The sequence below is a fragment of the Rousettus aegyptiacus genome, unplaced genomic scaffold (assembly GCF_014176215.1).
Source record: "Rousettus aegyptiacus isolate mRouAeg1 unplaced genomic scaffold, mRouAeg1.p scaffold_m13_p_16, whole genome shotgun sequence".
In the NCBI taxonomy this organism is placed as follows: domain Eukaryota; kingdom Metazoa; phylum Chordata; class Mammalia; order Chiroptera; family Pteropodidae; genus Rousettus; species Rousettus aegyptiacus.
The window spans coordinates 35483698-35510998 of record NW_023416291.1 but is presented as its reverse complement, the minus strand read 5'-3'; the positions used below and the strand labels follow the sequence as shown (position 1 = coordinate 35510998).

The window sequence follows — 27301 nt, the reverse complement described above, 5'->3', positions numbered from 1 at the left end:
ATCTAAACAGTCTTGCCATCTCTCTCTGTCCCTAGCCCTGCTTTGCTTGCCTGATCACCATTTGACCCACGATATATTTTATTTATTCATTCCTTTATTGTACATCTGTCCTCTTTAAATGTCAGCGTCAAGAGGGCAGGGATTCGTATCTGTCTCATTCGCTACTGTATCCCCAGAGCCTGGTATAGTGCCTGGTGCACAGTAGGTACTGAATGAATGAATGAGGAAACAATCAGACACTAAAAAGGGCACTTCCCCCACCTCAGCCACTGATCATTCCTGCCCTCTCCCACCCCCAGTGGAGAGAGTGGAGCTGGGAAGACGGTGGCAGCCAAATACATCATGGGCTACATCTCCAAAGTGTCCGGCGGGGGCGAGAAGGTCCAGGTGAGGCAAAAACAGAGAGACGGGCCAGGTTCCCCCCCACTCCATGGTACTTTATCTCCCGGCCCTGCCTCAGCCTAACCTCTTTACACCCCACCCGTCTCCGCCCCCAGCACGTGAAGGACATCATCCTGCAATCGAACCCATTGCTTGAGGCCTTTGGCAATGCCAAGACTGTGCGCAACAACAACTCCAGTCGCTTCGTGAGTCTACAGCCCTGCTTTGGTGCAACTGCTCCCTCCACACTGTCTGTCTGTCTGTCTCATTCTCTCTCTTTCTCTCTCTCTCTCTCTCTCTCTCTCTCACACACACACACACACACACACACACACCCCTACCTGCGTTCTCAAGAACACAGGAAATACCTGCTCCTGGATGGGAGACTCACTTCTTCTTTATAGTCCATCTGAAAAAGAGTCCCCCATCGACAAAACTGTGGAGCCATGACATATTTGCATCACATTCGTAAATACTCCCCTGGCTGCGACCGTGCCACATCTGTTCCTATATACATGTCAGGTCCAATTTATTCCATCCTTCTTTCTTTCTTTCAAGAAATAGTCCTTATGCTCCTTTCTGTCAGGTGCTGACCTGTGCCTAACTGAAGACAAAACAGGTAAATGGATCTGGATTTACGGTCTGATTCTGTCACTGTTTAGACATGTGGCATGGACAAAGCACAATGTAACCTCCCAGGTCTCCTCTGTTTTCTCTTCCATAAAATGACAATTTCAATAAGATGCTTGCATATGGAAATCACTTAATACATTCCATTTACTAATAAGCTATTTTTACTTCCTACAATATTATTAGCTACATTTTTATTTTCTAATATATTTTATCATATAATTATATTTAAGTATTTTCCTCAATTTCGAATACACAGAAAAGTTTGGAAGACTACCACACCGGATACCTGTATGCCCATCTCCTGGATTCCATCATTAACATCTTACTCTACTTGCTTTATTGCATCTCCATCCATCTTATTTTTTATTTTTATTTTTTATTTTTGATGCACTGCAAAGCGAGAAGCAGACTCCATACCTTTCCACCCAAACACTTGGGCATGCAGGTCATTAATTATAGTCCATCGCAAATTTGCAGTTCTCTTTTATTTCCTTTAAAGTAAAATTTGCATACAGTAAAACACATAAATCTAAAGTGGACCATTCACTGAATTCAGAAAAATGCGTACACTGTGCAACCCAAACACCTACCAATATACAGAACATCACCATCACTCCAGAAAGTTCCCTCTTGTTCCTTTCTACTCCCACCCTACCCCAGAGGCAACTACTCCTCTTTTTTTCCACCATTATTAGTTTCAGCTGTTCTAGAACCTCATCTAAACGGAACCACACAGTATGCATTTTCAAACGACTGATATACACAGAAACATGGATGAACCTCAAAAACACAATTATTATGTTTTATTTTATAGTTTTATTATACAATAGGATAAGTATAGGTCACATATTACAGGTGTTTGTGTAACATGATGATGTAATTTGTATTGCTATTGGATAGAGGTGACAGAAAGGAGAAGTAAGGGGACTTGTCTGCTCTCTACTCTCTGGCCAGAGCAGAACCCAGATGGGGTCAGAGACCAAAGAAGGGGCTTGTGAGATCCTTGGTCTGGGCTCAGAGACAACATGTGGGAGACAGTCAGGATCATTAGAACCAGCAGTATCCCACAGAGACATGGAGGCCACTGTGTTGAGATGGAGGAACTGGGGAACTGGTCAATAATGTGTGATGTTTCTGTGTGCCAGGCACAGGGCTGGACGCCCCCAAGTGAGGGCTTGCATCATCAGAGAGGGGCAGAAGGGCATTCCTGGCCCAGGACAGAGCTTAAACAAAGGCTGGAGAGAAGGAACTGGTGAAAAAGACAAGCAGTACTTTTCAAGTCCTTTCAGATGGGAGGTGGGGAGAGGAAAGCAATCTGAAGTCACATGGGTAATATGGGGAAAGAGGACAGGCTCATCAGACCCATCCCTGACCTTTCCCCTAGCTGTACTCCTGGGGCCCTTTGAGGCTGACGTGGTTCTCTCGGGTTCAGGGCAAGTACTTTGAGATCCAGTTCAGCCGTGGTGGAGAGCCAGATGGGGGCAAGATCTCCAACTTTCTGCTGGAGAAATCCCGCGTGGTCATGCAGAATGAAAACGAGAGAAACTTCCACATCTACTACCAGGTGCAAGGACAGGAGAGCCCCATCTGCAGCCCGGGGGAGACAGGGGGAGGGTCAGCGTCTGGGAGCCCACAACAGTGAGCGCTGGGGCACTGCAAGGCCTGTGCCAGTCCTGTGCCAGACACATGAGCATTGCTCACCCTCCAGCTGCTGGAAGGGGCCTCCCAGGAGCAGCGGCAGAACCTGGGACTCATGACCCCCGACTACTATTACTACCTCAACCAATCAGACACCTACAAGGTGGACGGCACTGATGACAGGAGCGACTTCAGCGAGACTCTGGTGAGTACCAGTCGCCACTCCGGCCCTGGCAAACTCTTGTGTTACGAATCAGGAAACCAAGACCCAGAGAGGGGCAGGAACTTACCCAAGGTCACAGACTGAGCAGGTGAAAGAGGCAGGGCAGGGACCTAAGTGTCCTGACTCTCTGAGTCCACGCTGTGTCCCCAGAAGCCTGACACAGGAGACAGGATGGAGGCCTGGATTGGTGGCACAGGCTCTGTCCCCACTGTGCCCACAGAGTGCCATGCAGGTCATCGGGATCCCACCCAACATCCAGCAGCTAGTCCTGCAGCTCGTGGCGGGGATCCTGCACTTGGGAAACATCAGCTTCTGCGAAGATGGGAATTACGCACGGGTGGAGAGTGTGGACCGTGAGTGTGGGTGCTGGGGAGGGCAGGGTGCAGGCATGAGTTCTTGTGAACTGCTTGCTCTTAGTTCGACCCCATGAGGGTGAGAACCCATGAGGACAGTTTCAGTGTCACTGGGCAAAATTGGGAGAGACAGAAGCACCGAAAGGGGCATAAGAGCCTGACCAGCTACCCCTTTACCCCACCCGGCAGTCCTGGCCTTTCCTGCCTACCTCCTGGGCATCGACAGTGGGCGGCTGCAAGAGAAGCTGACCAGCCGCAAGATGGACAGCCGCTGGGGTGGGCGTAGTGAATCCATCGACGTGACCCTCAATGTGGAGCAGGCGGCCTACACCCGCGACGCCCTGGCCAAGGGACTCTACTCCCGTCTCTTTGACTTCCTTGTAGAGGTGAGTGGGGCAGGGTGCAGGGGTGGGTGAGGCGGTCTGGGACCTGTCAACTAAGGGTGGCAGGCTTGATTTTCACAGCCTCACCAATTCCCAGCAATGGGAGGCACAAAGCAGGGGCAGGATGTGGTCAGATGGAAGGTCGAGGGGCTCCCTCTGGCTGTGGCGTGGAACCCAGGAAGGAGAGGGCTGTGGAAGCCATTCAGGCCTGCACTGGGATGGGACTGTGGCAATGGAGAGGGGGTGGGTGCCTTTGAGAGCCAAGAAGAAGACTGTCAGGAGGACAACGTGATGGACTGGATGGGAGTATGGGAACAGCATGTGTCAAGGTCAAGCATGATGACAGCAATAGCTAATATTACGTAACAGCTAGTGCGTGCCCGTTACAGTTGTAATTTTTACATGCATCGATCTATACAATTCTTAGAAAAAACCCTATAAGATAGTTGCTACTCTTAATCCATTTTAAAGGTGAGAAAATAGAGGAGCAGAGTGTTTAAGGGACGGAGCCAGCTCCCAAGGCAGATCCAAATGCTCTAACACCTGGCTTCCTCATGCGGGTAACTGATGGGGGTATGCACAGGAAGGAGACAAACTGCCGTGAGGGGACACAGCCTGGCAATGTGGCTAAGAGCATATAAGAGTGACAGGCTGACACTCACTTCCTGTCCCCACCCTCATCGCAGGCCATCAACCGTGCTATGCAGAAGCCCCAGGAAGAATACAGTGTTGGCGTGCTTGACATCTATGGCTTCGAGATCTTCCAGGTATCGCCTGTGCCCTCCAGCCCACACACTGTCCCTCCCAGTGTCCAAGGTCACAGAGTGACCCAGTGGTGGCCCACTGGTGACCACAGGGTGGCCCATGGTCCCAGGAACCTCTACCAGCAGCCCACTGAAGGAAGCGCTCTTTTCCTCCCTCGGCAGAAAAATGGCTTTGAGCAATTCTGCATCAACTTCGTCAATGAGAAGCTACAGCAGATCTTTATCGAACTCACCCTGAAGGCTGAGCAGGTGGGCAGTGGCAACCAGGTAGCCAGGGACACTGGACAATGCTGGGGATGGGGTGAGCAACTGGACCCAGGTCCACTGGGACCCAGGGAAACTGCAGAGCCGACCTCAGAGCTGGCCACCGAGGAGGGAGGGGGCCAGGGTGTCTATCGGCCTGCTCCTGCCTGTCTGCAGTTGAGGGCTGCCAGGCTGGCACTTCCAGCCTGCCCCATGCAGGACAGTGGGCTTTGTTATCGGAGACTGTCCTAACTGATGAGATGCTGAGTGGGGGAACACTGCCCCACTTTCTTCCCCCATCTAGAATGTGCCCAGCCAACTGCCCCCACCCCTGCCCCCTTTGCCGCCCCCAGGAGGAGTACGTACAGGAGGGCATCCGCTGGACCCCCATCCAGTATTTCAACAACAAAATCGTCTGTGACCTCATCGAAAACAAGCTGGTGAGGGCCCGGCCAGTTTTGGGGGTGGGTCTCACTAGGCCCCACAGTTGAGCCTGGGAGGCCTAGGACAGCCAGGAGGGGGAATGCACCCTGTAGACCCTTCTCTACCCAGGAGCATAGACAGAGCCTGTCAGCTACCTCACCCACTCACTCTGCCCACCTGCTGGCCTTTCACTTACTCAACAAACATTCCCCAGGCAGCCTGCTCAGGGAGGGCTCAATGCTGACAGGTTCCCGCCAGGCATTGTGGTCCAAAGAAGAGAAAGAGGCATGGATCCCTTATGGGGTCCGTCACCCCTTTCTGTGCCCCAGGGAGCTTCCGCAGTCCTCTCACACACACCTGGACCCCTCTGGTATTTAGAAGTTCCCCCTTGTCCCCCACCCCGGTAAAGCTCTCTGTGCTGGGATGCGGGTATGGCCAAGCCAGGCTGAGCGGCTGCCGCTTCTCCATGCCCGCAGAACCCCCCAGGCATCATGAGTGTCCTGGACGACGTGTGCGCCACCATGCACGCCACGGGCGGCGGTGCTGACCAGACGCTGCTGCAGAAGCTGCAGGCGGCCGTGGGCACCCACGAGCACTTCAACAGCTGGAGCGCCGGCTTCGTCATCCACCACTACGCAGGCAAGGTGCGCTGCACACACGCATGCGTGCGCGCGCGCACACACACACATACACACACACATGCACGCACCGCCGGTGGCCCCCAGCAGCACCTCCTCACAGACCCAGGGAGCTCCAGGCTGCAGCTTCCCAACCTCCTAATGGAAGGAGCCCCTGGGTACCCCCAGCCAGAGATGCAGAACTCCACCCACCCTTCTCCAGCCCTACCCCAATGACAGAAAGAAGAACCTCCACCAGTGACCCAAGAAACTGGTCTGGGCCCCCCACCAAGCCTTTAGCCAGAGCTGCAGAAGCCCACTGGCCCCTGATCAAGGCCACAGCTCCCCCTACTAACAGGACAGCTCCCCTCATAGGACTGAAACTCCTTCCATTGACCCTAAATTGGGCAGAAGACCCCAAACCCCAATCTAAGCTGTAAGATCCACTAATCCCCTGACCCAGGACACAGCCCACCAACTTTTAACCCCAACTTAGAGACTCCCCAGACCCGTGCAAGCCCCCACCCTCCAAAATGGGCTGGAGCCCCCTACAGACACCTCCCTAAGGCCATAGGAATCCACTGGCCTCTGACCCTGGTCACAGTCCCCCTCTCCAATTGTCAGGACTGCAGACTCTGCCATTGATCTTCATATGAGCGGCAGATACCCCCAGGGGTGTCTTACCTTGCTACGGCCCACCAGTCCCTAAAATGGGCTGAAGCTCCTGTGTCCCCTGAGCCAGGGAACACCCATGACCAGGATGATGAAGAGCCCCTATCTTGGATAGCAGACCCAGCCCACAAGCCCAGCTGAAGTCCCCCAGCATCTCTAGCCACTGCTGTAACCCTCCCCCAACACAAACCCCCAACCCCACATTGGCCACAACACACATACTCAGTCTGACCTTCTGATTCCAAATTAAGTAACAGACCCCCATCCTAGACGCTTCCTGCCCAGACTGCAGCCCGGTTCCCAAATCTGGCCTATAACTGTCACCTCCCTCGCCTCTGACCCAGACTACAGCCCCACCCTCCAATTTCAACTTGAACATCAGAACTCCTGGGACCCCAGGCCCATGGTGCTGTCCCTGCCCCCTATTCCGAACCACAGATCCTACCTTCTCACCCTCTCACTCCAGAGCATGACCCCTGACCACCTGGGCTGTAAGGCTCCCTACCCACTCAAGCCTCAGCCCCTCACACCCTCCAATGCCATCTCCTTCTAGGTCTCCTATGATGTCAGCGGCTTCTGCGAGAGGAATCGGGATGTTCTCTTCTCTGACCTCATAGAGCTGATGCAGACCAGTGAGCAGTGAGTGCTCCCAGACATGGGGACATCTGGGCAGAAATCCCCATGGGGATGGGGGACCACCCATCTTCCCTAGAGCTCCCATCATACCACGGGCTTTGTGGGAGTGACTGTGTGGCCAGGACAGTATTTCTAGAGACTGGCTCTGATTAAAAGTAACCAGAGTTATGGCCCTTCCAGAGCTACCCTCTGCAAACCCAAGCATCCACGCTGGGTGCAGACAGTTTCCTTTTTTATGCAGTGAAAACGTCACGCTCTGCAATTTTCTGTATTAACACATATGGATCCATCTCCCTGATCACGGCTACATACCAGCTTCCACCTTTTAGCTTTTTATACCTCAAAATCTGATTCAAGCTCTGCTGTGGACCAGGCACCATTTGAACTTGTGGGGATGGATAACTGAACAAGTCAGAGAACACAGGTGCTCTCATTGTGACAACAGCCCAGTGGGGAGACATTGAACTAGGAAAAAAGTCAAATAGAATCTAGCATCAAGCGAAAAGTCATGAGACAGTGGTTCTTAAAAGGTTGAAAATGTGGTTCCTGGACCAGCTACAAGGGCCTCCTCTGAGCTGGTTACAAATGCAGATTCTCAGGCCCCAACTCAGACCAACTGAATCGAAGTCTGCATTTAAACATGATCCCCACCCCCACCCCCGTGCCTCTCGGGGACCCATGTGCACATCAGACTTTGAGATTCATTGATCTAGAGCAGTGCCGTCCAACATGTTCTACATCCAATAGAACTCAAGCTACATATGGAATTTTTTTAAAAACGGCCTTATTCAGGTACAGCTGACACACCATTAAAAAGGTGATTTTTAATACAGAGTTGGACAACCATCACCACCATCCAGTTTGGAACATATGCGTCACCTCAAAAAGATCCCTCGTGCCAAACTGCAGTCAAGCCTCATCCCCACCACCTGTGTCATTTTAAATGCCCTAGTAAGCACACTTATAAAGTAAAAAGGCGAACAGGTAAAACAGGTGAAATTTTAAAATGTTTTCTTTAATGCTCTACACGCAAATTATTATCATCTCAACATGCAATCAATATTTTTTAAATTATTGTCTATAGCCATGCCGCCCTGAACAAGCCCAATCACATCTGATCTCGGAAGCTAAGCAGGGTCAGGCCTGTTTAGTACTTGGATGAGAGACCACCTAGAAAGACCAGGGGCTGTAGGCGTAACAAATAAAAAAAAAAAAGGGATCGTAAACTGACAAGCTCCTTGCAATCTATGAGGTCAACCAAGGGTTGCCTCACCAAACACACACACACACACACACACACACACACACACACACACACACTTAAATATATATATATTTTTAAATTGTTAATGAAATCTTTTACGTTCGTTTTTTCTATATCATTCTTTGAAATCCAGTGTGTATTTTAACAATTACAATACATCTCAGTTGGGACAGGCCAAGGTTCACCTAGGACCTCTCAACAACCACATGTGACGAGTGGCCACCATATTGAAAGGCATAGAACCGTGGTTCTCAAAGTGGGGTCCCTGGACCAGAAGAATCAGCATCCTCTGGGAACTTGTTAGAAATTATTGGGCCCCGGACCAGACCTGTGAGAAACCCAAAGGATGGGGCAAGGGCATCTGTGTTCAACAAACACTCCGGGTGATTCTGGCTCCCACTCAAATCTAAGAACCACTGGGACTAGTGCTGTGAAGAGTAACTAAGTCAATAAAGGAAGAATAGAGAGTAGGGAGGACAACATTCTCTTTTTTAACCTTTTAATTATGATAAAACATACATAAAATTTACATTTTCTCCACTTTAAATTGTATAATTAACTATAGTTACAGAGTTGTACAAACATCACTACTATCTAGTTGACCTTTTCATCTACCCAAATGGATACTTCATATCCATTAAGCAGTCCTCTTGTTCTGTGCTGCAGTGGACAGGGAAGACCTGCTGAGGAGATGAGGGAGAGAGCCATGATGTACCACAGTGAATTTAACTGACGCCCTTTGTAGTGCCCATAATTGACTGTCACAAGCATCCCTGTTCCTGTCCCTTTGCACATACACACACGCAAGCCTGTGCATGTAGGCTGGTTCCTACAAGGAGTCCTGCCCCCACTGTCCATGATGCTGCACCGCTGGACACATTTTCCTGTTTAATTTAACTTTTTCTATCTTACTTGCTATCCAAGTCATGCGTAGCCATGGAAGAAGTAACAGAGCAAATAATTAAGGAACCAAAAGGATGAAACCAACTCTCCAGTTCTCACAACCTCACCCTCCACATTCAGGGAGAACTATACTTTGCAGCGTGCCTTCTGGGCCCCAGGCACCTAGGCAGCCCCACCTCTGGGAGAGGGCACCGCAAGGTCCAACTGAACCGCCAACCACTACTCTCCCCTTGCCCAGAGCCTTCCTCCGGATGCTTTTCCCTGAGAAGCTGGATGTAGACAAGAAGGGCCGCCCCAGCACTGCTGGCTCCAAGATCAAGGTGGACCTGGCGAGGGGGACCTGGGCTTGGGGATGGCTGGGTCTGTTTCTCTGTTTATTCCAGTGTCTGTCCCTTCCCCAACCCAGGCCCTCTGCCTCTGTCTCTGGCACTTCTTCCAGCCGGGACTTCTTCCAGCTCTGGGGTTAAGGGGCTTGAACTAGCTTCCTCAATGGAGCCCCTAACTCCCTAAATCCAGAAGTGAGCCATCATCCTAATAATTTTTTGACCTTCTGGTCATATGGCATTTATTTTAATGTGGTAAAATAGACATAACATAAAATTTACCATCTTAACTATTGTTAAGTGTCCAGTTCAGTGGCATTACGCACATTCACACTGCTATGCATCCATAAACAGAACTTTTTCATCTTGCAAAACTGATACTCTGTCCCGTTAAACACTAACTCCTCCCGCCCCCAGCTCCTGGCTCCAACCATCTACTTTCTGTCTCTATGAATCTGACTATTCTAGGGACCTCATAAAAGTAGAATCACACGATATCTGTCCTTCTGTGTTTGGCTTATTTCACTGAGCGGAATGTCCTTAAGATTCATCCAAGTCCCAGCAGGTGTCAGAATTTCCTTCTTTTTTAAGGCTGAATAATTGTCCATTGTGTGGACGGACCACTTCTTGTTTTTATTCATTCATCTGTCAATGGACACTTAGGTTGTTTCCACCTTTTAGCTATTGTAAAAAGAGCTGCTGTGAACATGGATGTCCAATCTGAGTAATATTTTAATAAGCATGTATTGAGCACTCGTCAGTTCTGGCAGCAAATACAGGACAATTTACTTATATGAGACTAGTCCCACCTGGCAGATGGAGAGACCGAGGCTCAGAGAGGTACAGTCACTGGCCCAGAACACACAGTAGAGCCATGATCAACACCAAATTTTCTCTTGCTGCTCCACCTTGGTTGACTTCTAGTCTCTCTCGAGGGGTTAAAATGGACAACCCAAGGCTGGCTTCTCAGGCACACATATGAGATTCTGTAATTCCAAAGTACTGGTCCCCAAAAGACAGGCAGAAATGTTCTGGGGGAAGTGTTCTCCTGAGGGCTCAGTTTCTCCATCGACAAACATTTGTCAGCCCCACCCCACCCCCAGCAGTGTGTCTCTGTCTCTTGAGTCTGTATTCAGGGTGGGAGGAGAGAGGGGCCAGAGGATCCCATCTGTGCACCACCTCCTTCTCCTCCACCTCAGAAACAAGCCAACGACCTGGTGGCCACGCTGAAGAGGTGCACACCCCACTATATCCGCTGCATCAAACCCAACGAGACCAAGAGGCCCCGTGACTGGGAGGAGAGCAGGTGACTCCTAGCCCAGACTGGGTGCCAGCTGGACTGGTCCACGTTACTTGTCCCCAGACTGACTCCCCCCCAGAACCCTCCTGGGGTTGTGTGACTCACTGCAGGACTGACCCAGGCTAACCTCTAGGACCAGATCAAAGGCCCTCAGGGCTCAAGATTAAACCTAGAACTGATCAAGACCACCCCAGACCCCAGGGATGGCCCCAGACTGACTGGAGGATGAACCAGGGACTAGCACAGTCTCCCTCACAGTCCCTAGGACCCAGCCTAGAAGTGACCCTGACCACAGAACTAACACAGAGACCAACCCCTCAGAACCTAGGCCCTGATCTCACAGAACTGACTCCCTGGGACCAGTGCTGAACACCCCCTCCCCAGACCTCAGAACTCAGCCCCCAAACTGCCCACAGCAGAGCCCCCTCCCACGCCTAGGACTGGTGAGGCCCCCATCAGGGGACTCAGGCCATCCTCCCTCCAGGGTCAAGCACCAGGTGGAGTACCTGGGCCTGAAGGAGAACATCAGGGTGCGCCGGGCAGGCTTCGCCTACCGTCGCCAGTTCGCCAAGTTCCTACAGAGGTGAGGTCCCCTGCTGCTCTTGGCCCTAACCCCACCTCACAGAATGACCTCCACCTGCACCATCTCCTCCAACTCTCCTAACCCTCTGCCTCCAGGTATGCCATTCTGACCCCCCAGACGTGGCCACAGTGGCGGGGGGATGAGCGTCAGGGGGTCCAGCACCTGCTGCGAGCTGTCAACATGGAGCCAGACCAGTACCAGATGGGGAGCACCAAGGTCTTCGTCAAGAACCCCGAATCGGTAAGTGTATGTATAAAAGAGACAGACAGACACCTGCGTCACCTGCAGGGGCTCAGGTCTTGCTCTTCGGGCTACTGTGTGACCTTGTGCATATTTCCTCACCCCTCCAAGCCTCAGTTTCTCCATTTGGAAAATGGGGTGAGTAATAGGCACCCTGCAGGACTGGGATGAGGATTATACAAAACAGGGAGTCCTCTGAACAGTGCCTAGCACATAGTAGATGATCAGAAAAACATAAATTAGCTGGACAGTCCTTGGTGGCCAGGAAGCAAGTGGAGAAACACATGGCTGCCTGTGGTGACAAGTGTCTTAGAAGAAATAGGACTCATGCTTATCTGGAATGCCTTTTTTGTCCCTTGTTTCCTTCCTTTTTAGTTCCATTCCTTTCCCCTTTCTACTTTCTTTTCCTTTTTCATTTCCTTCTTTTTTCCTTTCTCCTATCCTGTTTTCCCTTTCCTCTTTTCTTCCTTCGTTCCTTCAGTCACAAACGCATTGAGTCCCTACGCCTGAAACTCCTGTCAAAGTGACAACTTTCCATTTCTTATTTCAAGACCAGCCTCAGGCCCTGATGTATCAAAGACAAATCTCATCTCACATTTTACAACCTGGAACAATCCCTCCAGCTGCTACCATCAGCACTTAGCCTTTTATGAAAAGGCTGGAAGCACCACCAACCTTACGCTGCCTCTGCTTTCAGGGAAAAAACAAACAAGGCAACAATGTCAAATAGGTCTTAGAGATCTTGCATATAGCTCGGTGACTATAGTCAACAGTGTTGTATTAAATACTCAAAAGTTGCTAAGAGAGTAGATCTCCAAGTTCTCACCATATCAAAGAATGGTAAATATACAAGGTGGTATTATACCATCACCTCGTATTGATGACCACTATAGGTATAGCTAACCTATAGTGGTAATCATTTTGCAATGTATATACACATGTATCTAATCAACTCATGTACACTTCAAACTTACACAGTGTTACATGTTAATTACATCTCAATAAAGCGGGGGGGGGGGGGGGAGGGTGTCTATGCCATGCCACCCTGAAAGTGCCTGATCCAATCTGATCTCAGAAGCTAAGCAGGGTTGGGCCTGGTTAGTACTTGGATGGGAGACCACCTAGGAAGACCAAGTGCTGTAGGCATAAATAATAAATAATAAAAAAATTTAAATAAATAACAAATAAAATAAAAAATAAAGCCTCAGGGAAGTTTTTAAAAAAGCAACAGTGATAAAAAGAACAAAAAATCAGGGCAAAGAACCCCCTAAAGGCCTGTCTGGCCACCTGCTTCTACGTGAGATTGGAAAACAAACAGGGAGATGACAGTCTCAAAGAGCTGTACTAGTTCACCAGACTCTCAGGTGAATCTTAGGTTCCCTAGCCAGGGACAAGCTGGACCAGCAAGGATAGGTGTGCTGGGTGGGGACTGGGCCAGGACCAGCTGGCTGTCTCATCACCAGCTTAATCATGGCACCCACACCTAGCACCTCAGGAGACTCGAAGACAACAACCAGGATTGCTGAGATGATTCCCTTGACGCTACTGTAACATTCAAGTCACCTGTTCTCTCACCAAAGTAAAAACAGCACAGAGGTGTGGAGACTCTAGAGATTTCACAGCTACAAAAATAGTCTCTCTTGAGAGGTTGGGAACCATTGTTCCCCAAATTTGTCTGCATCTACCTCCTAGAGTTTTTCCCTGTGGATGCACTTGGCTCTGAGAAATAAAAAATCTGGAATCACAAAGTAAATATTGTTACTGATCAAAACTTATCACAAACCCAAATTCCCCATGGCTAAAACTATACCTGAAATCATTCAATTTGTAACAGATAAGAAAAAATGGAAAGAGGGAGGGGGAAGAAAAATAGGAGGATGGGCAGCAGAGAGAGAGAATCCATCTTGTCAGTTACTGACAGGCTGTATAATCTGACTCTGAAAGAAAGAGATAAAAACTGACACTGGAAAAAAAAAAAAAAGACTAATAAAGCTATTTCTGGCTAAGACTATAGGAGATAAAATCAAATTTTGACAAAAATTGCAGTTGACACATTTTGAGGTAGGGAAGACGAATTTGGCTGGAAATAATAAAATTCACTAAGGTAAAAGTTTGGTGGGAAATTTTCGTAAGGAAAAAAGACAATATTTACACAGGAAAAGGGGATTCTGATGAGGATAATTTTAGTAAAATGAAAATAGAAAAAAAAAACATAAAAAGTTTAACTATGCTGTATCAAAAATTGATCAAGGGATTAAATGAACCTAATGAAGTTGCAGCCTTTCTCAACCACAAATGCGCTCATGTTGAGATGATTCTCAGTTGGACTGATTCTTGTAAATATCCTTGAATGTGTTATACACCTGTTGGGATTCACTGCTCATTATTCCAGGTATGTTAGTTTCCTGTGGCTGCTGTAACAAAGTACCACTGGATGGCTTAACCCAACAGAAATTTATTTTCTCACGTTTCTGGAGGTTAGAAATCTGAAATCAAGGTGTCACAGGGCCATGCTCCCTCTGAAGGCATGAATCCAGGAAAGAATCCGTCCTTGCTTCTCCTGGTGGTTGCCAGCCATCCTTGATTTATAGCTGCATCACTGTAGTCTCTGCCTCTGTCACCATATGGTCTTCTCCGTTGTGTGTCTGGGTCTCAATTTCCTTCTTATAAGGACATCAGGTGTATTGGATTTAGAGCCCACCCTACTCCAGTATTATCTCATTTTAACGTGTTACAGCTGCAAAGACCCACTTTCCTAATGACATCACATTCACAGGTTCCGGGTAGACATGAATTGGGTGGTGGTGGTGGCGGGGGGAATTGTTCAACCCAGTCTCCCAGGACAAGCTCAGATTTTGGTCCTGTCTCACCCGCCTTAAACACACCTCCTCTCACCCTCTGCAGCATAAAGGAGATAGCATTTCAAATTCTACCGATAGGAAGTTCCATTTCCCAAACTGAAAAAAGAATCCTCTTCCCTGGGCAGAAATCCCATTTACCCTGAACAGCTAAGGGGGAGAGAGGGTTCCTGATTGAGTGGCTCACTCCCAGTTCTGCAGGCTGGTCTCCCTTTATTCATACCTGCCCCCTTCAGCAAACCACAGAATGCACTTACGGGCCCTCTTAATATGCTATAGGAGGCATTACTCAGACATACTTCACACACAGACCCACCAACCATCGAGTGTCAGAGAAACAAAAGAATACATATGTAAACCACACAATCCCTGCAACCTATGAAACTATAATGCTGGGGTTTTTTTTTCTTCCTAGTGAGAAGACTCCTTACCTTACATGAACAGTTATAAACACCCAAAGCTTTAAAATCCCTCTAAGATATATTTTTTTAAAGTGCATTTGAACCAAGTATCTTCAGAATTTTTTTAGTCCATGCAGGAAACCCTGGGGTTTCTGGGAGACGTCCACCACATTGGTCAGCAAAGTGGGCATTGAGCAGTGATGTGATATTTGTGTATTTGAGAAATCTGAGTAAAGGGTTATTTTTCTAAATAAAGCCAGTTTTATTTTCAATAATATCTCCCATCTTCGATAACTGACAATGCTGTCCCTTTTATCACTAATTTGCTGCTTGAATTTGAATGTTTCCCAGCCATCTGTCCTTTTCCAATGGTTAGTTCTAGTCTTTGACCAGCACCCATTGTTTTTATTATTGTACATGTATAACGTTTCATATTCAGTGGGTTCTTCTCCTTGATATGTTTACCTGTTATTATTCCAAATAAACAGACATCTTCTGTGGCATTTCCACTGACTTAGTCTGACATAGCCCTCTCTGGATCAAGACTGTTAAAACTCAAAAGTCTGATTTCTGCAAAAGCTTCCTTTCCAGGACCACCACGTCTGGCTATGCAGGTTGTATACTACACAACCACATGGTCACCAGTCGCATCACAACCCTGTGCATCAGAGGTTCATATTTATAGTATCTTATTGGTTTTGTAAAATGCACACTGATTCACGTTTCTAATATCTCTGAAATCGGAGTGCATCTCACATGAAAGGCATGTCATAGCTTAATTAAGTGTGAGAAACAGTGATGTTTCCATTTCTGGCAAGACTGCAAAGCTAGTAAGAGGCAGAGCTGAGATTCAAACCCTGCAAGACAATCCACGGTTATAATTGATGCAGGACCTGTGTCACATACTGGGAGAAAACCCTGGGTCCTGTCATTTGGAGGAAGAAATTTTGACTGTAGTGTGACAGTATGTGTGCAAGTGCCTGTGAGCAAGAGCATATGGGTGGGGTGGGCTAGGAGGAAACCAGAGACTGTGGCCTTGGGGAGATGCCAGGACCCACCACCCCTTTCTCTTGCCCAGCTCTTCCTTCTGGAGGAGATGCGAGAGCGTAAGTTCGATGGCTTTGCCCGTACCATCCAGAAGGCCTGGAGGCGCCACGTGGCAGTACGGAAGTATGAGGAGATGCGGGAAGAAGGTGAGAGGCAGTAGGTGGGAGGCTCAGGGTGGAGACGGATAGACCTGGAAGAGCCAGGCCATGACCTCTGCCTCCCACCCCGTGGCCCCACAGCTTCCAACATCCTGCTGAACAAGAAGGAGCGGAGACGGAATAGCATCAATCGGAACTTTGTCGGGGACTACCTGGGGCTGGAGGAGCGGCCAGAGCTGCGTCAGTTTCTGGGCAAGAGGGAACGCGTGGACTTTGCTGACTCAGTCACCAAGTATGACCGCCGCTTCAAGGTAGGCACTAGCAAGTGGGTACGTCTAGGACCCTGGCCCCAGCCCAGCACCCCACCCAGAGGTACACCCTCACCTGGCCCAGATACATCTGTCCACAGGTATATATTAACCTAGCCTAGATACACCTGCCTCATCACAGGTACACACTCACCTGGCTGGGGCACACCTGCCCACAGGTATATGCTCAACTAACATAGATATTTCTGTCCATCAAATATGACCTTATGTAGCCCAGGCACACCTGTCTATCAGATGCATCTTCACCTGGCCAGACACATCTGTCCACAATTACACATTCATCTCACCCAGAAGTACTGACCACAGGGCCACTCTCATTTATCCTGGACACACCTATCCATTAGGTAGGTATACCCTCACCAAGTCTAGATATACCTGTCAGTTAGACACACCTTCACCTGGCCCAGATAAACCTGTGCTCATCTAGCCTGGACACACATGTCCAGTAGGTCTACCTCCACCTATCCTGTACCTGTTCCATGCCTCAGACACCCTTCTAGCCAATATACTCTTCTTCAACCTATTATATAACTACTCATATACCTTTGTGTGGAGGGATACCCTCACCTGTCCTTCACCTGATCTGCCAGCACCACCCCTCTGCCTGGGGTTGATCCCCTAGGACCAGGCTGCCCATGCCCAGGGCTCCGGCCATCAGCCTCTCTGGTACTGCATCCTCATAGCCCATCAAGAGGGACTTGATCCTGACGCCCAGGTGTGTGTATGTGATTGGGCGAGAAAAGGTGAAGAAGGGACCCGAGAAGGGCCAAGTGCGTGAGGTCCTCAAGAAGAAGGTGGAGATCCAGGCCCTGAGAGGAGTTTCCCTCAGGTGAGTCCAGGCACTCACCTGCCCTATAGTCACCCATGCCTGCCCCCTCGTCAACCTCAGTTCTCTTCATACTGTTACCTCATCTATAACTCTGACATTCTTACCTGCTGCTATATCTGTAACCCTTTCTTGGCCCTACCTGTCACCTTCACCTGCCCCCACACTCATGATCCTTATTTGCCAACTGCACTTGTCCCCTCATCTGACTCTTCACCTGGTTCTGTATTACCATCTTCCCCAGCTCCACTTTTTCCGTTTCCCCCGACCGGAGTAACTCTTCGCTTGCCCCTTACCTCCCCTTCCCTTGTTGCATCTCACATGTCAGTCTTGCCACTCTCAACTGCCTTTCCTCCCGCCCCCAGTACGCGGCAGGATGACTTCTTCATCCTCCAAGAAGACACAACGGACAGCTTTCTAGAGAGCATCTTTAAGACCGAGTTTGTCAGCCTCCTGTGCAAGCGCTTTGAGGAGGCAGCACGGAGACCCTTGCCCCTCACCTTCAGCGACACGTACGCCTCCCCTCACCACCACCATCCTCGAATTGGTCTAGGCATAGCACCCCCTCTCCATCCCACAGTCCCGCTGAAATGCCCCTCTGTCCTGCCACCCACCAGTGCCCGGCCTGGCAAGGATAGGATGGGGAGGTAACACGCATCCCCGCTTGGGAGGCGAGCGCCCCAACAGCTTTCTCCTCTCTCCACAGACTACAGTTCCGGGTGAAGAAGGAGGGCTGGGGCGGAGGTGGCACCCGCAGCGTCACTTTCTCCCGGGGCTCCGGCGACGTGGCGCTGCTTAAGGCTAGCAGCCGGGCCCTCACGGTCAGCGTGGGTGATGGGCTGCCTAAAAGTTCCAGTGAGTCTGCGCAGAACCAGGGGGTGGTGCCAAAGAGGCGGGCCAGAGAGGGGACCAATCAATGTTGAAGGGGCGGAGCCAGTGAGGCTGTCCGAAAGTGGGTGAAGGCCGTGAAGGGGCATGTCTAGAGAGACAAAAGAGGTAGCCATGAAGAAGGTAGGGCCAGCGAAGTGACCAGTGACTGGGCGAGAAACGTGGAGGGGTGTGGCCAGGGAAGAAGCCCGAGAGATAGCCGATAGTGGGGGGGCGCGAGTCATGGAGTGCTCGAGTATAGGAAGTGAGAGGCGGGTCCTAGAGGGGCGGGACCAATCAGGACTGAGCCAGTGAACCTGAGAGGACAGGGCTTGGGGAGGAGCCAGAGTGAACTGGATTTCTGGGCAGGGCCAAGAGCCTGGTCTGGTCTGGCCACCACTCAAATCCTGTATCCTTTCTCTTTTCCTTTACAGAGCCTACACGGAAAGGAATGGCCCAGGGAAAACCTCGAAGGTCGGCCCAGGCACCTTTCCGGGCAGCTCCTGGGCCCCCCAGAGGTGAAGAGATGACCCCCACTAAGAGTCTTCTCTTGCCTCTTGTGGGCTCCATGACCTAAGCCAGTACACCTATCAACAGGATCTAACAGAGTTGACCAGAACTCTCCATAACTCCCGATCTCCCACAGAGTAGAGTAACAGCTAAACTTAGTTTTGGTATTCAAAGCCCTTCAGAATCTGACCCCAGCTAACCACTGACCTCTTCTCTCCCATCTTACACTCCTGTCAGGCAAGCTACATCACATTTCCCCAACTTGCCAAATTTGTCAAAACCTCCAGGCCTTTGCTGGGGCTGTTTGCTCTGCCTGTCTCCAAAATTCCCACTCCACTTGAGCTCCCATTCTTCCTCCAAGACCCATCCACAAAAGCGTTCCTACAGAATGGGGTTGGGGAAAAGATTGCCCCTGCAGAATCTCTCTCTGATCCCTCCTGGCCCCTGCGTCCCTCACTCTGGCCTAGTCACCATACTGAATTGAGAATGTGGCTGCCTCCTCCCTCAGACTGGGAACTTTTAGTCAAGTCATCCCCAAATCCCAAATACTCCTAGCATCACCATGATAAATGCCCCCATTCTTGTTCCAGCCACAGGTCTGGACCGCAACGGGGTGCCCCCCTCTGCTAGAGGGGGTCTTCTGCCCCTGGAGATCACATCTGGAGGGGGCTCCCAGCGGCCTCCCCGAGGCCCTCCGTCCTCAGCCCTGAGGGCCAGCAGACGCCCTCGGGCACGGCCCCCCTCGGAGCATAACACAGAATTCCTCAATGTGCCAGATCAAGGCGTGGCTGGGTAGGTGGGGTGGGAGGGCAGCCCCAAGAGATGGGCAGCTGTGAGGGAGTATCTAGGGCTGTGATGAGCGCCCCCCTGTGCCCACAGGATGCAGAGGAAGCGCAGCATTGGGCAGCGGCCAGTGCCTGGTGTGGGCCGCCCTAAGCCCCAGCCACGGATACATGGCCCACGGTGCCGGGCACTGTACCAGTACGTGGGACAAGATGTGGACGAGCTGAGCTTCAACGTGAATGAGGTCATAGAGATCCTCATGGAAGGTGTGTGTGCTGGGACAGAAGTGGGAGAAGTCAGAACCCTGTTACAGCCAGGCAGCCCCACATTACCGCATATTCTCCCATGGGATGACAGAAGTAGCCGGCTAGTTTTTAGGCTCCAACAGAAATAGCCTCTTCTGAGCCAGTGGCTGCAAAGGCTTGGGTCTGGAGTTACCAACTAAGCCACCTAGGAGCCTGGCCTCACTGAATCACACCTCGTATCCCGGCCTCATTTTTGTCACCTGTCAAACATAGTGCTAATAGTAGAATCTTAGAGACCTCTTGTGAGTAGGATATGGGCCATATCTGGATGGCCCAAGGCACCTTCTTTACCTTAGTCCCTGAGGCTGCCACAGAGGGGCCTTGGACTCAACAGCACCCTCTGCAGGTGAGTGAGGGAGCCCCATTGAAATCATTCCTGGGACCACTAGGGGTATTGCAGGGAGGGGCCTGAAGCAGATCATGGATGAAGGAAGAATGCAAGAGAGTGGTCTAGAAAATAACAGAGTGTGAGCCAGTGACAAGGAAAAACCATGTGTGGGTGTCCCTCCCTCCTTTCCTTCTATCACTCTCTTAAGCCTCTGCCTTATGCCAGACCAGTGGAAATGCATAAGACAGATACTGAGACAGCTTAAAGGTTTTCTCCGGGGTGGCCTGGGTGCCACCTCACACTCTTCTCTCCCACAGATTCCTCGGGCTGGTGGAAAGGCCGGCTGCATGGCCAGGAGGGCCTCTTCCCAGGAAACTACGTGGAGAAGATCTGAGTGGGAGCCCAGAATTCTGTCTTCCCACCTGCTAGGGAGCCAGGCCCTGCCAGCAGGGGTCTTGTTTCTCTTGGCTGCATTGGCTAGAAGGTCTAGTCTGGTGGCCTCCAGCCTACCCCAGTCTGGGAGTCACCTGCAGCCACCCCTGAGCCTTGGACTGTCTCATGTCACACCACCTTCCTTTTGTTTTACACAGGGCTAATAGCAGAGCCTACCTCCCAGCTGCCTTATGAGTATAAAATGAAGCATGTCCTGTCAGCAAAGGGTGAGGCATAGTTGGGGGGCCTTGACAAGCATGACCTCCCTCCTTCTCTCTTTACTGAAGCAATAAATGTTTGCTGGGTCAAAGTGTCAACCTTCTCAGAAACTTGTGATGTAGGAGCAGCAAATGCCCCATTTTACAGGTTGAGTCAATTGCCTAAGATTCCACAGAGCCAAGCTTTGAAAAGCTTGAGTTTGTCTCACTTGACAACTTCCAGAAGCTACATCCCAGCTTTACTATAGAAAATGGTCTGATGGGTCCTATCAGATCCAAAGCTGCAGCCCCCAAACCCATATGGGACCCAACTGGACCCTAAGGAAGGAGGCAGGTCCCACATGGCCCCCCACAATCCATCGTGAGACACCTCTGGCCCCTGCTCCCCACCTCATGTCTGTGCCTTCTTAGCCCTCACTCACCTGGGGTCAGGACCAGTTCTGACATTTGAGGGCCCTGGCTTTCTGTACTTATGGTCACAGGTGAAGGGGTCAGTCTGGCTAGTGATCTCCCCAATTGTCTCCAAACCTATGCTGGAGTCTGCGCCTTTGAGAATTCCATGTAGGTGCTGCAGGAACTGTCTGGGAGTCCTACCATGGTCAGAGCCTAAGGATCCTAGCTTTCCAGATGGATACCCACTCTGTGCTCAGCCCCTCAAAGAGTAAGCCAGTCTGAGAGACTAGAGGGGTCAAAACTGAACCAGAGAAGGGACAGGGGCTGACTGTCCAGCAGAGCTTTCTGCAGGATCCACACCTTCTCTCTTCTGCACCTACCTGGGGAAGCTGAGAGTAGCTGGCGCAAAAAAAAAAAAAAAAAAAAAAAAAAAAAAAAAATCCCAAGGTTGCAACTGAGTCTCAGCAACATTCTAATTAGTTGTTATACAAAAGCATTTAGGCAGTCCCTTGAATGTCCCTGGTTCCCATCTCTGATTTTCTCCTCTGCTGCCCAACCATCATTGTGGGGGAAGAACAACCAACATATGAACCACTGACCTCATCAGCTGGGCATTTCCTTGTGCTGAAGAGGAAATCAGGGCTTCCGTCTCCTTCTCAGCCCTCAAACTCACCCTGCAGGCTACCCCCACCCTAGCTCCTGGCACTTGGGGATAAAGCCCCATGGCCCCACTACCTTGGTGAGCACCACACATGCAGGAAGTAGAGCCTTCTGGATAGAATGGATAGATGAGGTTTGGGTGGGTTACTGGGTGTGAAGAAGGGAGTGGGTTTAACATATTCAAACAACTTCTCACATTTCAGTTACAGCATCTGCAAACCTCAGTTGCTTTTGCCCCACCCACTCAGCCCCACATCCTGTTGACTCTTACAAAATGTCTCAAGTCTGGCCCCTCTTCTCCCTTCTTTGGGTCCCTATCCTTTCTGAGGCCTCACCCCACCCTTCCCTATTGTTCGGTTGCTCACGGGCGCCATTACGCCAGCGGGAAGGCGGCTCAATACCTAAGATGGCCGATGGCTCATGACTGGGGTTGCAGCAGAGACTTCCCAGGCGGCGAGATCAGCCAAACAGAGAAGTCCCCGCCCTGTAACCCCACCAACATCCTGAGATCAGCCAAATGGAAAAGTCCCCGCCCTGTGACCCCACCGACATCCTGGGCCAAAACCTTTAAAAACCGCGCCTATACCCCAGACACGTGCGACTTCTCTGGCCCCTTCCCTCGGGACCAGAGAACCTCGTCCACACACCCTAATAAAGCCTGTTTTATACTTCGCTTTGGCTCAATCTCACCCTCATTTTCGTCTCCTCCAGCCGATCACCTATGTTGCACCAACTTCTCCTGCACACATACACCTCTCCACTCTCCATCGAAATGATGTTTTTACAAGTTTTTAACTGTATTAAAGATAACCAAAGGTTTTTAAATTAAAACTGCACAGAAGTGTGAAATCTGTCTCTCCCTCACTCAAAAATCCGTTTCCCTCCCCAATTTTTAATGTCTCTTAATGGTACTCTCTGCATATAAAAAAGCACATAGGTACAAAAATCCACATAGGTGCACCTTATGTACACAGATGGAAATACATTACACATAAAGTCTACACTTGCCTAGAACTCAATGAATACCTCTTGAATGGTTAAATAATGTATTATGGAGATCTGAGATCAAATGTTCACTTCATCCTCCAATAGCTCATCTCCCAAATGATGGCCTGGGATCAGATGGTGTACCTCCCCCTGCTTAAAATTCATTAGTGTCTAGAATAGAAACCACACTCCTCTCCGCAGTTCACAAGGCCCTGCATGACCTTCTATACACATCTTGCTTCCACGCTGCTCCAGCAGTGTGCTGATCTTGCTGTTCCTCTCCACCTAAGAACAACTGCATTAGTTATCCACCCTTTCCAGAATGCTCTAGCCTCATGACCTTCCACTGGCTCACTCCTTCCTGCCAAGCAATAGTTCAAAAGTCACCTCACAGAGAGGCTTCCCTGACCCATCAGTATCACATCCCTGTTTTTATTTTTTTAATTAGTAGCATTTAATATAACCTCATACCCTTTTCTACATTTGTTGCCTGTTTCCCCATTTTAAAATTTGAGCGCCTCTGAGGTCATGGATGTTTGTACTGTTCATCTCTGGTTCCCCAGAACCTAGCATACAATGTGTTGGACAGGTGACTCATTCCATACTGGTACACCCAGTGCCGCCATCCTGGAAACGCACCTCGCCAGACGGATAGTTAGCACGCTTTCCGCCCTTGGCTATCACAACGGACCCACTCCAACTTCAAAACTAAGTGCACTGAAAATTTTTACTACTGTCAATTTCCTTCCAAAAAGGTTGCCCATTCAACACGACCTCTTCAAAAAGTAGAACCACTGTTTATCGCCCTTCGAGGGTTGGTGACAGGATGGGAGGGGATGAAGATGCCCATTTTGCAGACGAAAACACAGGCCAGGAAACATTTTAATCCCAGATTTCAGCACAGACTCTCTTAAAGGTCGACCCTACGACTGCCCCGGGTTTGCAACTCCGCCCCGGGATTTGTTCTGTTATCCAGGAGGATCTCAGGCCCCGCCCCCTCGCGGAACGCGGTACGCAGGGCTCGCCCCACTTCTCGCGAGAGAGGGGAGGCGGAAAATGGCGCCGACGTGAGCGCGAACTCACAGCTGCCCAGGGAGTCGCCGCAGCCTCAGCTAGAGCCGCCCGAGCCGCGGGAACAAGAGGCTGAGCCAGGCCGAGGATGGTGAGCGTGGCGGCGTGGGTGCGGCCAGCCAGCGGGGACTGGCGGGGAGCGGCCTTGTCGCGCACACACCCTCTGGTCGGCCCCGCCCCCACATCCGGGCACTCGCTGCCACTAGCTGTCATTCGGCGAGCGCCCAACCCCCTACTTCTGGGCCCTGCTTCAACTAAGCCACGCCCACAGGCCTCCGACTCCGCCCCTGACCCATATCTACCTGGGCCCCTAGCTCCAAGTTTGCCTGCAGGGCTTAAGCCCGGCAGTGATATGTGTATCTCCGTTCTCATACAATCTACTCGGCCACTGTGGCCTCTCCGGAATCTTTCTAGCTGCGCTCTGTTCAAATCCCCGCCTTCATAACCTTTATCCTGCCCACCCCCTCTAGGCCACGCCCCCGTCGCATAGAGGGCATCCCACCTTCCCAGGTTGGGAGGAGGGGATGCTCCTTTCACTGGAGCAATTCCTGACAGACGGCCCCTTCTGCATTTGGGACACGCCCAGCTCCTAGCCTGGGAATGGAGACAGAGGCAGGAGCACAATCCGCCCTCATCTCCTGCCCTCTCTTGATGGTGACGCCTTAGGATGGGGGCCGACCGGTGATATCTTCGGGGCATTCGCTACTTCAGGAATGCCCAATGGTCTTGGCGGGGTGGGAAGGGTTCCTCTGGCTGGCCCTAGCAGAACCTGGGCCCAGAGGGATTCTCCCCACCTTTCTTCTGCCAGGAGAAGGAACCCTCAGGGCCCAGCCCGGACATGCCGGCCACTGCAGAGCCCAGCTCCAGTGAGGCTGATAAGGAAGTCTTGTCCCCGATTGTGGGTGCTGCAGCCACCTCCTTCTCCATGGGGGAGGAGCCAGGCCCTGACCGGGCAGCCACACCCCCAGTGTGGGACCGTGAAGGGCCTGGAGGGACCCAGCAGGGTGCCTCCCCAGGCCCAGACGGTGTCCAGCCTGGCCCTGGAACCAGCCTTGGCCCAATCAGCACAGTCTCCGTGACCAGCGAGGATCTGCGGCCTCCCAGACGACGCCCACTACCAGGTGACCTTTGATGGGGCCTTCTGTGGGGTCACAGGCCCGGAAACAATAGCAGAAAGGAGTGCAGAGTATCTCCAGACTTGGGGCTTATCTAGAGAGAATCACTGTTTACTGAGCACCAGTTTACTGTGTGCCAGGTTGTGGCTACAGTGATGACCAGGCCAGTTCATCTCCTGCTTTCTGGCAGCTCAGTCTGATGGAGGAGACAGAGGGTAAAGGCCCCAGTAGGAAACCATAGGATAATACCTCTGGGGCAGAGCCCTAAACAGCGTGGGTGGGGAAGGTACGGATGACCCAGCTGTGTGCATCCTACAGGAAAGCAGATACCCTGCTCCAGCCCTGGCTGCTGTCTCAGTTTCCCCAGTGTTCGAGACTTGGCACAGCACCTCCGTACCCACTGCCCACCCACACAGTCCCTGGAAGGTAGGGCCAGGGTAGGTGGTGGGAGGCAGGTTAGGGTGGGAGGTAGGCTAGCCGTGGTCACCCTACTGCACTCCTTTGCCCTCCAACCCTGCCTTGCCAGGCAAGCTGTTTCGCTGTTCCTCCCTGAGCTGCACCGAGACCTTCCCCAGCATGCAAGAACTGGTGGCACACAGCAAGCTGCACTACAAACCCAATCGCTATTTCAAGTGAGACCCTGACCATCCTAACCTCTGGTACTCGATGACCCGGCGTCAGGCAGCTCTGCCCACCTCTCTTGTAATAGCCAGTACCTAGGGTCCAGGCCTTTTCCCTTCTTAGTCGGGGGTTGGGTCTAGAAGTGGGAGTGGTCCGGGGCAAGTCCTGCCCTTACCTGCCCAAGAGACTGATAGCTGGAGCGAGTCCCAGAGACGCGGAAGGGGTGGGACTTATGTGGGTGTGGTTCCGCCCAATTCATACCTCCCTAAAGGAAAGCTGACCACCTAAGTCAAAATTGAGACTTCTTCCTCATTTCCCCAGGGCTCCGACCCGGACAGGTCCGGAAGGGTCGCGGCCACAGTAGGGGGGGCGCTTAGGGCAAGCTCCTCCCCGCAGGTGGGGAATCTGTGATTTGGGCCCGGGCTTCCTTACCACGTTCGCGGGGCAGGTCACCAAGTGTCATCAGATAGGCCCCTCCCTGGTCCCCCAGGAGACCCAGCCCTGTGCCCGCCCCCAGGTGTGAGAACTGCCTCCTGCGCTTCCGCACGCATCGCTCGCTCTTCAAGCATCTGCATGTTTGCGCCGAGCATGCGCAGAGCCCAGCCCAGCCGCCACCCCCTGCCCTCGACAAGGAGCCACCCGCGCCCGAGCGCCCCCCGGAGTCCGACCCTGCGTCGGCGCCGGGCCTGCCGTTCCCTCTGCTCGAGCCCTACACGACCCCCGCCCCTGCCCCCACCGGGCCCTTCCTGCCCTACTTGAACCCCGCACCTTTTGGCCTAAGCCCCCCACGCCTGCGCCCCTTCCTGGCCGCCGCGCCCGGGCCGCCTTCCTCCAGCGCCGCAGTCTGGAAAAAGAGCCAAGGTGAGTGTGGTGCCAGGGCCGCCAGAGGGTGGACTAGGCTCGTTCCGATTTCTGGCCTTAACCTGCCAATTTACTGCAGGTGCGGGCGGCAGCCCGCGAAGACCCCAGGGCGGCTCCGACGCGCCGTCAGGTGCGTGCAGGTGACCACCAGGGCGGGATGGAGGGGTTTCTGTCCTGCGCCCTGCCGGGCCCAAGAGATACTGGGAGGCAGCAGTGCCAGCCCCAAATACAGGATTTTGCCTTAAAAATTACCGGCCCTCGCGCCTTCATCTGCGCCGGCGTTTTTGTGTAAAGCTTGCGCTCAGTTCACGAGTTCTCCCTAACAGTGGTTCCGAGGATGGGAGTGGGGGACACGGAAAAGTCAAGTTCAATGCTTCCAATTCCTGGGGGGAACACACCCGGGGAAAACAGATCAGCCAGACCAGACTCTCAGTGCCCAGAAGCTGATGGGGAGGTGGGGAAAGGTCCAAGCCGCCCTCGCCCATGTTCACCGTCCTCGAGGGTGGACCGGTCCTCCGGGCTGGGGCCGGGGACTGATGGGGTCCCGCCTGCCCGCAGGGCACGCGGTCTCGAGCCGCATCGTGTGGGAGCACACGCGCGGCCGCTACTCGTGCATGCAGTGCGCCTTCTCCACGGCCTCGCGGCCCGCCATGACCCTGCACCTGGAGGACCACCGCCCCGTCGCCCCCGCGGCCCCGGCGCCCGGGCTGCCGCGCCCCGACGCGCGGGCGGGTAAGGCCTGGGAGCACACGGGTGGGAAAGGTGGGGGCCCTGAGGCGAAGGGCGGGGCCGAGGCTCAGGCGCACCCTCCTCTGCCCCACCTAGACCCGGCACTGCTTGCACCCAAGGTGTCGCCGCTGCTGTCAGAGGGGGAGTGTCCGGTTTTCTCGCCGCTCTGAACCCCGCCGCTTAGGGGGTGGGCTGTGAGGTGTGGGTAGTTTTGTAATTTTAGGGGAGCCTGAGATGGTTGGGGCTGGGGACAATAAAAAAGGCGCGATGAACTGGCCTGTGC

The 27301-nt window shown here is 51.9% G+C and overlaps 2 protein-coding genes and 2 pseudogenes across 4 annotated transcripts in view; all 4 read left to right on the top strand.

Annotated features, from left to right (window-relative positions):
- Positions 1 to 21414, top strand: part of MYO1F (myosin IF) — a 31240-nt gene extending 9826 nt beyond the window's left edge. The window contains exons 5-28 of the mRNA XM_016163049.2: positions 300 to 387; positions 498 to 587; positions 2447 to 2578; positions 2723 to 2857; positions 3096 to 3228; positions 3418 to 3614; positions 4298 to 4378; positions 4538 to 4624; positions 4972 to 5058; positions 5518 to 5685; positions 6884 to 6969; positions 9372 to 9453; positions 10656 to 10762; positions 11241 to 11339; positions 11435 to 11579; positions 15917 to 16031; positions 16125 to 16294; positions 16996 to 17141; positions 17504 to 17650; positions 17845 to 17993; positions 18440 to 18523; positions 19106 to 19307; positions 19395 to 19564; positions 20249 to 21414. Coding sequence (XP_016018535.2) covers positions 300 to 387; positions 498 to 587; positions 2447 to 2578; positions 2723 to 2857; positions 3096 to 3228; positions 3418 to 3614; positions 4298 to 4378; positions 4538 to 4624; positions 4972 to 5058; positions 5518 to 5685; positions 6884 to 6969; positions 9372 to 9453; positions 10656 to 10762; positions 11241 to 11339; positions 11435 to 11579; positions 15917 to 16031; positions 16125 to 16294; positions 16996 to 17141; positions 17504 to 17650; positions 17845 to 17993; positions 18440 to 18523; positions 19106 to 19307; positions 19395 to 19564; positions 20249 to 20325 — 2977 coding nt within the window. The 3' untranslated portion in view covers positions 20326 to 21414. The remainder of the gene's footprint in view (positions 1 to 299; positions 388 to 497; positions 588 to 2446; positions 2579 to 2722; positions 2858 to 3095; positions 3229 to 3417; positions 3615 to 4297; positions 4379 to 4537; positions 4625 to 4971; positions 5059 to 5517; positions 5686 to 6883; positions 6970 to 9371; positions 9454 to 10655; positions 10763 to 11240; positions 11340 to 11434; positions 11580 to 15916; positions 16032 to 16124; positions 16295 to 16995; positions 17142 to 17503; positions 17651 to 17844; positions 17994 to 18439; positions 18524 to 19105; positions 19308 to 19394; positions 19565 to 20248) is intronic.
- On the top strand, positions 8043 to 8161 carry LOC118612716 (annotated as a pseudogene).
- Positions 12608 to 12725, top strand: LOC118612799 (annotated as a pseudogene).
- Positions 21415 to 23639: 2225 nt separating the features above from the next.
- ZNF414 (zinc finger protein 414) lies at positions 23640 to 27297 on the top strand. 3 transcript variants are annotated; one of them, XM_016163071.2, is made up of 9 exons: positions 23642 to 23783; positions 24163 to 24346; positions 24501 to 24813; positions 25126 to 25233; positions 25334 to 25439; positions 25946 to 26289; positions 26369 to 26419; positions 26848 to 27021; positions 27115 to 27290. In XM_016163071.2, the coding sequence occupies exons 2-9, from the start codon at positions 24293 to 24295 to the stop codon at positions 27186 to 27188; spliced, it is 1224 nt and encodes a 407-aa protein (XP_016018557.2). In that variant the 5' UTR covers positions 23642 to 23783; positions 24163 to 24292; the 3' UTR covers positions 27189 to 27290. The 3 variants fall into 3 exon arrangements, with proteins under 3 accessions (XP_036089694.1, XP_016018557.2, XP_016018558.2); XM_036233801.1 differs by lacking the exon at positions 25126 to 25233 and having other exon boundaries at positions 23640 to 23783; XM_016163072.2 differs by lacking the exon at positions 24163 to 24346 and having other exon boundaries at positions 27115 to 27297.
- Positions 27298 to 27301: the final 4 nt, after the last annotated feature.